This window comes from Podarcis cretensis (genome assembly GCF_951804945.1).
Source record: "Podarcis cretensis genome assembly, chromosome: 2".
In the NCBI taxonomy this organism is placed as follows: Eukaryota; Metazoa; Chordata; class Lepidosauria; order Squamata; family Lacertidae; genus Podarcis; species Podarcis cretensis.
In genome coordinates, this window is record NC_137171.1 from 79222297 (window position 1) to 79236143 (window position 13847).

Sequence of the window (13847 nt, forward strand, 5' to 3'; positions counted from 1 at the left end):
GCTATAAATCTATGGCTAATAACAGGTCAAGGTAGACAACCACTATGATTTTCAGGATATAGCCAGTGTCGTAGCACTCACTCAGACCTATGCCACTACTGAACCCTACATAGACTCCAAATATGACATCAGGATCCAAAAGATAGGCAACAACTACAAAGCATACATGTGAGCAAACATTCTGTTGTTTTTTCATTTTCAGTTCCATCAGCTGTAAAGCAGGTAACAACCAGACTTTATGGCCTTGCATGAAAGTTCACCATTATCCCAGTATGGAATCTACAGTGCATCAGTAATACTGTGAATCAGTGAGTAAAAAAATGGGGATTCTTAAAAAAAGGATATTAAGAAATTGAGAAATTCAGATTAGAATAATTTATCTTTTAAAGTGATGTGCAGTAGAATGCAAACAAAACTTTATATAATTCCTGAACATAAGAACAAAACAGAGGGATTCTGCACAATAAATTAAAAAGACAGGGATAGCTTGAAGAAACATCCACTGGAAATTGCCCATTTTTCCCCATATTTTCCATATTTCAAAATAACCATATTTCCATATTTCAAAAATAACCACAAAATCCTAAAGGAGGGGGGGACAACTCTCTTTTCAAGATTTTTTCCTTGCGAACAGACAAGCAAATTATTATCTATGAATCACATTGAAAGGTTACTCAGAACAGTTATCTGTTCTGAAAATTATAATGTATAATTCTCAAATTACTTGCCATAAGGCAAACCAAATATGTAAGAAGTTAGATTGACACTGAACCAGGCTGTTGATGAAAAACTCTGCAAGACTATGCAGAACTCCTTGTTAATCCAAAGGCAATGTGTCTAATTCTCTACTTTGTGTAAGGTGATGTTACATAATATATTTTTACAAAATGACCCACTGCCAAGTGATTTAGGAAACATAACTCATAAATTCAGTCCATTGTCTTTAGCCAGTATAGAAGCAATTTCCAAGCACATGGTTTGTAGGCGTTTTATAAGTTTCTCTACTGAATACCTATCAATAAGTGCCTAGTTGTTATTGGCTTGTGATAACACAAAAGTGGGTTTTCCCACTGATGGTACTGGTGTTATAGAATGCACTCCCTGCTGTAATAGGAGAAGGGCTGTCCCCATTGGCATTCTGCTGGCTTTTGAAGACACACCTGTTTACACAGGCATTCCCTTGATCTCCCGGCCCAAGTCTCCAGCTTTCATTACTGTGTGTTTTAATGGGATTCTTTTATTGAGTATTTTAATTATGGCTGCTTGTAACCTGTTTATATACTTGTAGAACGTTTGGAAACCTATTTCGGCACTAGGTGGTATATGCATTATTCAATAATCATAAAAATAATACTCAGGATGAAAGGAAACAGATTTTACCAGAACATGATGAAAGCCCATTTCATCAGAGGCATGATAAGTGATTCTCAGTTGTCATATATATATATGCATGTTTAAAAAGGGTAATGTAAGGGTTGCAGGTTATGTGACAACACCATAACAAATATCATTAGCCTTTTAGGTGTCACAATATAGGTACCCCACCCCCACTTACAAACAACCCATTTTTGTGCAACCGCATTTGCACAGGCTACCGTGAAATATAAATAAATAAATGGACTGGTCTTCCCTCGCTCGTGGATGCTGTCTGAGCAAGGAAAGGCGGCTTTCAGTTAACCAGCCAGGCGGGAGGTGCCTTCCCCCGCCTCCACTGTGCATCCACACACCCCATCTGGCGGCGGTTCCGCTGGGCATCCTTCTCAGCCCTCACCCTCCATGGCCAGCTGCTACTGTCAGACGCACCGGCTCCCTTCAGGGAAGCAGGCAAGCTCAGGACAGGTGGAACACAATCTCACTTATGTGTGGAGGTTCTGGAATGTAGCCTGTGTGTAAGTGGGGGGATGCCTGTACTTTTGTTGGTCAGGGTCTGCATAAGAGTAGAGCAGGCAGCAAAAGGTTAGGTCCTCTTCAGGAAGTAGCCAGGGCCAATCGGGGGGGGGCACACCTTTATTTAATCTTTAACCTTTAGTTAAATTTAGGTAGCTACTGAATCATTTAGAATATTATGTCCCTTTTCCCAGCCCCAAGTAGCTGTCAGAACGACTTGCAAAAGAGTCTCACAATACTATATACGGTTTCTGGACTACAGCTGCCCTCATCGTTGACCATTGACCATGGAACTGAGGCTAATGGAGTTTTAAGTCCAATTACATCCAGAGGGGCCACAGTCGCTGCCATAGTTGGGTCAAACCCGGAAGATGTCCCATTTAGATTTGTTGCTGAATTTTGCCCAAATTGGCTTTTCTGAGAGAGTTATGGTGTGATCCAGCAGGTTATCCTCCATGCCAGTGGCTGGGATCAGGGTAATTTCCTTTTCTGCAAAACTCCTGTAGACGCAGTGAACTGCATAAATTGGAACCTCCCTGCTGCTCCTGAGAATTTATATGGCAAGGCAGAGGCTACAAGGCTAATGTGTATGTTTAGATGGGCCTGTTTCCTGTAGCAGTATAATTGAAAATGAAGCAGCGTCATAAAGATTATATTTCCTGTGAACTTGGGAACAAGGTCTTTATTGTATATAGACCTTGAGAGAGTTGTTAAAGGATACTGAAGGAGTAACTAATCTACATTAAATGATCTTGAGTGTGTACCCATTACTGTCATCCCATTTGGACCCTACCGTTTCATTTCATTCCACACTTTACAGTCTCTTTCTATTATTATAGTAACACGTTGTGGAATAAATCACATGCTCTATTTCCACGGTCTGTTTAGTGCAGGCATTCAATTCAGTTCTCAATGCTTTTATTGCATTCGTTGTCTTAGCTGCAATGACTACATAATTCAGTTTGTTTCCCATTTCTGTTTGATTGCTTGTTTTCATTTCAGCAAGTTCCTAAGTGCATTGAATAGTTCTGTCATGTCTGTTAGCCCAGCTGAACTTGACTCGCCTCATCCTTCTTCTGTAGCGCAGCTTTGATGCATATTTGTAAACGCCGTTCGTCTGACTTTTCGATTCCACTACCATTCATAGTGATCATTTTAGACATCCATGTTATTTTTGCAACATGTTTTAGAATGTTTGGTTGAAATAGGGAGGAAGAAGCTCACTCACCCTGTCCAAACACAAAGAGGAGCAAGTAGGAAGCCGTGGGAAGAGAAGAATTTCCTAGCTATGGATCCTTGTAAGAGTAGCTGGATACAAAAGCATTAAGAACATTGATAAGAATTTCTCCTCCACTAATAAGTGCCCTGAAAATCTACAGCCCTGCTGCTAAATTTTAATTATATGTGTTTCCATGCCTTATCCTTATAATATTATGCAGCAGATGTGGAACACAGTTGTCCGGTTCTCATGTCACAGTAAGCCAGACCATGGCTTGATGTGGACATGCAGGCTCCTGTAAAGGAGATCATGGCTACTTTGTCCCTCTCTGGTCAATCATCTGCTGCACTGCACTAAGACATGCTTTGACTTAGCATGATATCTGAACCTGGAGCCATGGTTTACATCTCCTGAACAAACCACAATACATAAACGAGAGCACAAACCTTTGTTAGAGCTCGAAATTACTCTGGAGAGTTAAACCATAAGCCTGGTCTCGGATGTCGCACTTAAGCCAAAATCTGGCATACCTTAGCACAGCAGCAGAGAAGCAAAATGGCTGTGATTCGCTTGCACAGAGCCTGGGCTTATGGCATACGGCCATCATTTGGTTTATCATGATACACTAATCAGGCCAGTATGGCTTGTGTAAATGTAGCTTTGGGATCTTGTGTGAGTTGCAAGTGAAGCAGGGAGATTCAGTCCAGGTTAATAACAAGAATAGCAACAAAAGACATAATAGTCATTGCCATTTTATTGGAAACGTTCCAGGGATTGGGTGCAACTAACCTCTCCTCAAAACGCAAGGGTACGTATAGAAGGACCTCTGAAGATGCTCTGAGAAGTTCAGAAGAACTCACATCGGAATAGGTTGCCCTTTAGCTGCCTAAATGTCTAAGCTGTGTGGGATTTTTAAGGTTAATACCAGCACTTTCAACTGTGCTCAGAAATAGATCAAGAGCCAATAATACCATATAGTGATTAAAAAATGATGGTTCTTAGGACCATATAATGTTTTTTTCCCTAAACAATATACCCACAGTCAAAATTCTTCAAGTTCTACATCAATATTGTCACTGTTCACAAACCATGGCCTCCAATACAATGGTAGATTTAAACATATTTTTGTGAGAAGTTGTTGTGTAGTTAGTGTAATGGAATGTGGGGTTGCTTGTGCGTAAGTCGCAAACTGCTCCAAGCTGAGTAGTTTGGTCAAACTTTTTCCCGGCTGGACAGCCCTTCCTCCGTGGCTGTCTCAATCACTGGCAGAATCCGTCAGTGGGTGTTTCCTGAACTTTTTCCAACATAAAAGCTCTTTGACACCAAGTCGACGCCTCGCCTCCCTGCGCGGAAGCTTCCTGCGCAGAGTGGGCGTCCCAAGCGGAGGCTCTGTGCTCTCCCCGCTGGTTTTGCTGGAACAGTCTCGGAGCCTTCCCTCCGAAGCTCCCTCCACCTCCCCTTTCTTCCTAGCGTAACGCCTATCTCCTTCCCCAGCGGAAGTGAGCTCTCTCTCCCTACTGGGTCCTTCTCCTGCATCGCTGCTGCGCCTTACCTCCTCTCCTGTTTCCGATGGCAGTTCCCTGACAGTTAGTTTTTCCATTTCATACCTGTACATTATTTTCAGTTATGATTTATCAAGGGAAGGGGGGTGTCTAGCAGAATATTACAAACTGAGGGTTCGTCCAAACTTCCACTTCCCCCCATGGAAACCCAGTCTTTATTGCTGAATCAGAAATGCCTCAGAAGTATGGGACAAGTGGAAAATCTCTTGGACTTGTGCTTTCTAAGCATGGGGCAAGCAGCAGTGAGAATGAGCCCTTAGAGACAATTTCCTTTGACTTTCACAGTTTAATCAGGGTTAAAAATGAACTTGGTCCATTGACTCTAAATCAACATGAAACTTTTATTACGCTTCACAAGTTCAGATATATTTAGTCAATAGCTTGATATTCCACAGCTGGTTTTCATTCGTGAGTGTGCACAAGCACAGAATATCGAAGAGCCTCCACAGGAAATATAAGCTATTTTAGAGTTTTAAATCTACTATCTAAATATCTACTGTTGTAATCTTCTGTGGTGTTATGTTGTAGCAGGTAGAGAACTCACATTATAGGTGACTTATTATATGCCAGCTATCACATAACTAGGATATAGTATGGAGTCAATCCAAATACCACAACTCCTGCAAATGTTTAGAGATTCCTACATATGGATATGAATATAAATGCATCGCTGTTTCAAGGAAACACCATGGGGTTTAAAGGAAACAAACACAGTAGGAACAAAATTGCACTAATGTTGGATTTTCTCATATTACCTTGTCTTTCTCCAAAACCAATATACTAAAGGCATAAATTTATGTATTAATACGGAAAAAACACACTGTTCTAAATTATAATCTGTTCTATAGATTCAGACCTCACAGTGTGATGATGAATAGTAAACCTCTGTTTAAAGTCACATAATTATTGTTACAGAACACAAATTAAGGGTCAAGCCCATGTTACTATTCTGCATACAGCAGAGAAGTTCTCACTTTTAGCACAGCTGCACTAAGTTCAAATTCATAATTTTATTCTTTTTTTAAAAAAATATAACTTATCTGAGTCAGGAAAGATAGCTATGGGTTGGTTCAGTACACAAATAACATTTATTTTCATGAGTGTCTTCTTTCCAGTACACATCAGATTTAAATGCACTTATTTATTTGGGGAGGTAGTTGAATATAATGTTTGTTTCATTTTAATCTTTTTGGAAGTTCCTTTGCATGCTATTTCTTTTTTTAAAAAACCCCAAAAGTTAGCAATTAATAAGCTAATGATAAGAACAAAGAGGTTGGTGTAATGCTTGCTAAAACATTTATATTTCTCCACAGGAGGACTTCAATATCTGGAAACTGGAAGACAAACACTGGATCTGCAATGTTGGAACAAATTGCCATGTCAGATAGGTAGATGAGTCTTGATGCAATAAGAAATCATGGATGTGCCTAATTGGAATAATAATAATAATAATAATAATAATAATAATGGGAATACAACTGAATTTTTTAGAAGTGTTGTGGTTGTTGTATGTGCAGCACCAGCATACTTTTGCTAATGTTGCATCTGCTCAAAGTTTGAGTGGATGGAGAGCAGACATTTAAAGGAGAAACTAGCCCTTTAATAGATTCTCTGAGAATTCATTATCCAAGAGCTTCTATCTTTCTCTCTCAGCTTTTGCTTTCCATTGCCATTTATATTCTTACTTGCATGGAAAACACTGAAAAATTCTTTTTTAAAACGCTGATAAACTGTTTAAAATCAACATCAACTTGATACCAATAATGTTAATGTGTTCCCCCACTCCATTCACCTTTGCCCTCTTCAGTCATTCTCTACACATACAATGCATGAGTTTGAGAAAGAGGGTAATGGAACGAGTCTCAACTTCATGTGTCCTGCTTGCCTTCCTGACATTCATGTGTATAAGCTATGTGCACATAAGTGTGCCTTTTGAGATCTTCTGCAGAGAGGGTTGAAAATTCTGCTGTCCGTGCACCCCATTGTTAAGCTCTTGGGGGGGAGATCTTATTCAGGTCACAATGTTTCAGGACTTCAAGATACTAGATTATCAGCTTTGAAAAAAGAAACCCAAACATTTAGAACAGCTAGTTCATGTTAACAGCTTATAACAGTAGGTGTTGTATGCTCCAAGGCCAAAAACAAGAGTTTTCATGCATGACTTTATTAAAGCAAGCTTTAAAATTTCATATCTGAGCTTGTAAGCTATAACCCAGTCTGTTGCAACTGTTGAGATGACAAACATAAGTGAGATGCATATCATATCCTGAAAGGTGGAAAAAGGCAATAAGACATAGCTTCCAGAAAACAGTAAAGTGAGAAGATTATAATTCCACATCTTGAAGGTTTATTATGGGAAATGTTGACCAATTTATTCCTACCCCTTTCAGAGGGCCAAACTAGATGTTACTAGTTTCCATATATATATATATATATATATATATATATATATATATATATATCTCTGAAATTCAGGAGAAGAGGCTGTTGAATCCCTTTCTCCCCAGCCGTTTCTTCTCTCATCTTCATTCCTGCCGCCCACCAGCTGCTTTCCACCACCACCAGGACAATTATATACTGTAGTTTGGCCATAGAGTTTGAGAACAAATGAGAAGTACCCTTTTGCCAAAGTGTCAAAAATTGGAAGTGGCCCCTTTGGTGTATGTTAGAAATTGTATGCTTTGGATCTGCATTAGATTGCCTGACTCCTAAAAACAACAACACTATGCATACATGTTTTTACTGAGCAGCCTTTAGGCTCAAGGCAAGCCTTCTGTTCTCAATATTTGTTTCCATGTGTGGCTATTTTTTCAGCTTTATGCATTGTATATGAAAACTGACTTCAATAAGATCTTCTGAGTGTTTCTTTGGTTTCATAGGAATAGCCTTTCAAAATAAGGTTCCTTTGTTTGGTTTGGTTTTTCTCCAGGTTTACCATTAAAAGAAACAACACTTCTCCTAGATTCAAGAGACTATAGCACTTTACAGCAAGAATGGCTTATAAACAAATAAAGCCAATTATGACGGTCAGCACTTCTACAGATGTTGAATTTGACATGTATCCAAAAAACAACTTCAGAAATGAAGTCATACAAGAAATAAGCCACTCCTTTCATTCCACAAGATTTCATCAATAATAGTTCAGACCATTTTTGCAAATGTCTGTGCCTAGCTTTTTTATTTAAAGAGAAACCATTCTACTGGAGCAGATTTCAATTAGTAACAACGATAGATAGCAGGATAACCAGTGTGGTGCTCTGCAGATGTTGTTGAACAACCGTTCCCATAATCCTTGACCATTGGCCATGTTGACTGAGTCTGATGAAAGCAATCGTCCAACAACATCTGGAGGACACTTCTTTATCCTTTAAGGGTATTCAATTCAAAGCACATCACGTTGGTTTGGGTAAGTCTGACTTCCAATCAAGCAGGTTTAGCATCACAACCAATTTTCAGGCTGCTTACCATGTTACACAGTGGCAAATGCCTGTTTGACCACATGTACATGCACCAGGGACCTTCAGTCAGTGCTAATTACAGCTTCATGTGATGATATGGTAGAAATGACCATGCTTTGCTGTTTGCACATGTACTTTTATGGTTCGGAATATAATGCTTTATGTTACAGTCCCATTAAAAGAAAGCCTGACGCTGAACTGAGGGCATTAGGATAAGTGAAGTTGCCAGGGTGAGGGCAACTCAGAAGCACAAAATATCAGATGTCTCAGATCTGGTTCACTTATGCAACCATCTCCCTTAATGAGCAAATTGATCATCAGAGAAAGTTATATAAGAGCTAATGTGGTGATGATTTGTATTAGCACCAAGGCACGGGTTGCAATCTAAATTCAAACTTATATAGCTAGAACACTATTGTGACAAGATCATGCTTTTGGCTAAAGTGAGCTTCTTTTCACATTCCAGGTACAAGCTCTGGATTGACAGCTGTTCAGAGATGTTTGGAGGTTTGGACATATGTGCTGTCAAAGCAGTTCATGGCAAGGATGGGAAGGATTATATTTTTGAGGTGTGGTATATGCTTTTCCTCTGCCAACACTTTTGTTGTTGTTGTTGTTGTTGCTGTAAGATATTAAGTAAAACCTCTGCTCCTAAAGATTACACTTGCCTTTTTTTGCATATTGCAGTAAATGGCACTGCTTGTGGGAAAGCACAACTGTTTCATGATGTGGTGTAAGCTTGCTTCTGAATAGGATCAAAATACTTGCATTGTATTTCCCTAATCCTTCTGCTTTCCATTTAAGTGAACACACCTCTACTGCTTTAGTGCAAGATTTATAGGCCACCTTTTCCCAAGAGAAATCTCCCCAAAATACATCTTTATATAAAAATAGAAAATAAGGATACAGTAATATTCTTCCTCCCCCCCCCTTTAAAAAAGTATCCTGCATTATAATTAGATAAAACATACTATTGTATGCTACTGAACAGTCGAATGTCTGTCCCTGATAGTTTGTGGGATAAACAAATGTTCTTTAATTCATGCAAAGCACATACCACTTTGGATTACTTAGCAAACAGGATGATTTTGAAGTTTGGTAAGTCCATCTGCCCAAGGATGCAGACTTTGGCTTGGCTCCAAAGGTTTCTAGTGGAAGGACACTTTACTCACATGAGTAGATTTTCACAGGTCTCCTCCCAATGCTGCACGCCATTCCCAAGGCTCTCCCAACTCTTAGGACCAGTTTTTTCAATGAGGCACTTGGGCTGTAGCAGGAACAAGAGGTCAGGAAAGCCATATTCCATCAGCAGAATGTTGCTAGCTTTTATTTTATTAATGTGATTTACATAAACTTAAGGCTCATCACAGTCAGGGTTCAGGCTTTGTTATGGGTTGGACTGAATGAACCTTGGTCACCCTGATCAAGACCATATTATTATTACCGTACTTGATCTCTCAACAGGTTTTAATGTCATTGACCATGATATCTTCCTTTACCAGCTCTGTGAAATAGGAAACAGGGGCACTGTTCTCCCTCCAGTTCTCTCTCCAGGAATGGTTTCATTGCATAGCATTGGACTACTGTCTCAGAGCCCCTGGGTTTCATGGAGTGGGGTGTCTCAGGATACAATCCTGTCCCTATGGAATTTGTGAAAATTTGGATTAAAATTGTATATTTATGTTAAAAAATCAATAAAAAATATTATTAAAGTACAATCCTGTCCCTAGTGCTATTTAACATCTACATGAAGCCACTGGAAGTGGTTTTGGGAGTTTTTGGTGAGGTATCATCAGCAAACTCAGTTTGCTGATGATACCCAGCTTTATTTCTCTATAATGCATGAATTAAGAGAAGCTGTGCAAGCCTCTCCTATGCCTAGACTTGGTGGTGGGCTGGATAAGGGCCAGTATCCTGACTCACTCCTGACTTTGGTTGGTAGGTTCCTTAATCTGAACAATTGGTCAATGACCTACTTTGCATGGGGTTTTTCATTCCCATAAACAGTAGGCTCCATCTTAAAATCACTTTTTCTCTGCAACAACATTGTTGAGTAGGTTTTAAAATTTCACCATGAAAACTCTGGTTAAGAGAGAGACCAGTGTAGATAAGGGATAAGGAATCTGTAGTGCTCTAGATGTTACTGGACACCAGTTCCCATCATCTCAAGCCAGCATGGAAATTGGACGTGGATGGTGGCAGTTGAGGCTCAGCAAATTCTAGAGAGCCACAGATTCACCTCACTCTGATTTAGATGATTAATATATATTTCCACTTCTGGTCTGCTTTCCGTAATAACCATGCGCAATTGTTTTCTCTAGCTCATAAGTGCCATGTGAATTGTTTGTTGTAGAGGGATTCAGCATGTTTTCTATTTGCAGGCCAACAGCATGTGCTGTAGGGACGCAGGTGGCGCTGTGGGTTAAACCACAGAGCCTAGAACTTGCCGATCGGAAGGTCGGCAGTTCGAATCCCTGCAACGGGGTGAGCTCCCGTTGCTTGGTCCCTGCTCCTGCCCACCTAGCAGTTTGAAAGCACATCAAATTGCAAGTAGATAAATAGGTACTGCTCCAGCGGGAAGGTAAACGGCGTTTCCGTGCGCTGCTCTGGTTTGCCAGAAGCGGCTTAGTCATGCTGGCCACATGACCCGGAAGCTGTATGTCGGCTCCCTCGGCCAGTAAAGCGAGATGAGCGCCGCAACCCCAGAGTCGGTCACGACTAGACCTAATGGTCAGGGGTCCCTTTACCTTTACCTAGCATGTGCTGTTATCCCCTTCATTTCTTTTTCTGGTTCTGGTCTCCTAATCTTATGACATGTTACTTAACCCCTTCTGTCTGCCCAGAATTTTTTGTTTGTTTGTACTTTTACAGTGCATTTCTTTATTTGTCTACTCAAAGGTGAGCTCAATGAGGTTCAGTCATACTTTCTTCCAAGTAGACTTACCCTCAAGTATTTATGTACAAGATTGCAGCTTCAGGCTTATTATTATTATTTTGCAAACTATCTTTTACACATGTCTCAAGGCAATTTACAAGCATGCAATAAAAACAACCATAAGTAGATTTAGAAGCAGTACAAAAACAACTTAATATGGTTTCAAATACAACACAAATTAGCAGCTAAGACCGTTTCTTTAAAAGAACACACACCAACATTTTAGGTTGATATTTTGTTATATATCATGTATATGGGGGTGGGGGAGGATTGTGTAACATATTATTACACTAGACCCAGATGATTCCATCCACTTGTCCAGTGGCCATAATCTCTTGCCAAATTAGGTTCACCTAAACCCATGCTTAACTCTCTATTATGAATTATGGCTCTTTTAAAAAGTGAGAGAAAAATAATAATCTGAATCTATTCTAATAATTTCGTAAAGGTAGGTATGCGGGGTCCCAAGCTATAAAGATAAAAACAAACCAGTTCAAGTGTCATTCTTTCAGATGAACTTTAATAATTAACTTCTAATGAAAACTACAACAAAAATAAACTTTTTCTTCCGGGGAATGTTTTATAGAAACCTTGAAGCTGCAATTATATCCAAATGAGGTATAGAAGATAATACTTGACTGTTCAAATGATAATTTTAGAAACCATTAAACTTGCTTGCAGACTAGTTACATAATCCTAGCTTTATTGTTCGGCATCAAAGCTTTTGTTGGCATGGATAACTCAAGAATAGTTGTGGGGCAGCAATAGCAAAAATAATAATGGTGATCAGAACAGCTGATACCTCTTGCCCATTTGTTCACCATTAAAAAAATCAATTATAAACACAAGTAAGTAGTTCATTACTGTTGTTATTAGGGATTTATTAAGTTGGAGGAATTATTATCTTACTATTCTCAGAAGTAGATGTGGAAATTTTAGCCTGTAAAAGCCAGGCAGTATCATTATAGATAATTGCTGGTCTGCTGAAATTTATTACAGTGTCTTGATCTTTTCTTTAAATACATAGGGTAGTTCTGCTGTGGTCAGAAGAATATTAGGATGGTGGAGAAATGTCATAATTCTGAACTTTAGCTCTAAACCACACACTTCTATACATACTCCTTTACGTAACACTATTGTTCATCCACTGTGTTGTAACTGTTCCTGGGACATTGTGCTTGATGCACACCAAGCTGGACTGTAACAGCCTGGGCCAGGTACTGATGAGATCTGGAACTTTTCTTCTGATCCAGTTTCTGTATGACATCTTCAATCCCCATGGCCATAGGTCTTGAAACCAATACAAATTCCAGTAAGCGTACTGTGTCCACTCCCCTACCCAGTACTTTAGCTTTTATTAAATAAATAATGTTCCCTTTGGCTGGGTAGCAGAAGTTGTGAGCATGTGGCTGCTTCTAATGCACCACAGAAAAGGTAAAGGGACCCCTGACCATTAGGTCCAGTCGTGACCAACTCTGGGGTTGTGGCGCTCATCTCTCTTTATTGGCCGAGGGAGCCAGCGTACAGCTTCCAGGTCATGTGGCCAGCATGACTAAGCTGCTTCTGGCAAACCAGAGCAGTGCATGGAAACACCGTTTACCTTCCTGCCGGAGCGGTACCTATTTATCTACTTGCACTTTGACATGCTTTCGAACTGCTAGGTTGGTAGGAGCAGGGACCAAGGAACGGGAGCTCACCCCATCGCGGGGATTTGAACCGCCAACCTTTGGATCGGCAAGTCCTAGGCTCTGTGGTTTAACCCACAGCACCACCCACATAGCCGCACATAAAAAGAGCAGGTGCTGTTGCTGGAGATTTCTCAGTGTTCAGTGTGTCCACATAATCAAGGACAGACTTACATTGTCTGATGCCACATCATATCACAACCATACCACATCAAGGAGCCATGCCGCATATTCTCCCAAAGATCAGTTGAAATCACCCATCCAGTTTTTCTTGCAAGATACTTTTTAAAATTATACTTTGGCTTAGTTTCCTTCCCATGTTACAAAAGAAAAATTGAGTGGCTTCCACAAATCTCCTCACCTTTCCTGATGAACAAAACTGAGATTTGGACATAGAGAATTTTAAAATTTCGTAATAATAGTAGTAGTAGTAGTAGTAGTAGTAGTAGTAGTAATAATAATAATAATAATAATAATAGTACCCTGCCCATCTGGGGTGGCTCACAGCATATATCAAAATACTCAATTTATTTACAATCATCCACAGCACAATATGGATAACAATAATGGTCTGTAACACAGCATAAACAAATTACTAAAATGATATTTCACTTCCTAATCAGCTTTTGTTTCTTCTAGGTTATGGATTGTGCAATGCCTTTGATTGGTGAGCATCAGGTTGAAGACAAACAGCTTATTACTGAGCTGGTTGTAAGCAGAATGAACCAACTGTTGTCTAAAACACCTGTACCATCTCCTCAGAAACCAACTGCCACTCAGCAGCCACAAGTAAGGAATGCAGACACTCTTCATAAACACATGCAGGATTTCAGTAGATAAATGTCATGAGGATTCAGGACGTGTTGAGCTGTTGTTATTAGAAGGAAGTGGATTGTAAAAATGGAGTGTGATTTTTGTGCTTCCTTAGAACAGAATTTCAAGCATCATATGTTTAAAATATCCAAGCAAGAGCTCATCAATAAAGTTGCGACATTACTTTGGGCATATAAATGACATTAAAGGTAGGTTTCTGAATATGTTACAGTGGGATAAGCTGAATCAACAGTCTTGACTCCAGTTTGCTCCAGTGTGCTTTGTTTT

At 39.7% G+C, this 13847-nt stretch overlaps 1 protein-coding gene across 1 annotated transcript in view; it reads left to right on the forward strand.

Moving 5' to 3' along the window:
• Positions 1-13847, forward strand: part of SYN2 (synapsin II) — a 173397-nt gene that overhangs the window by 139643 nt on the left and 19907 nt on the right. Inside the window, exons 7-10 of the mRNA XM_079967296.1 lie at positions 26-168; positions 5982-6056; positions 8593-8695; positions 13386-13535. Coding sequence (XP_079823422.1) covers positions 26-168; positions 5982-6056; positions 8593-8695; positions 13386-13535 — 471 coding nt within the window. The remainder of the gene's footprint in view (positions 1-25; positions 169-5981; positions 6057-8592; positions 8696-13385; positions 13536-13847) is intronic.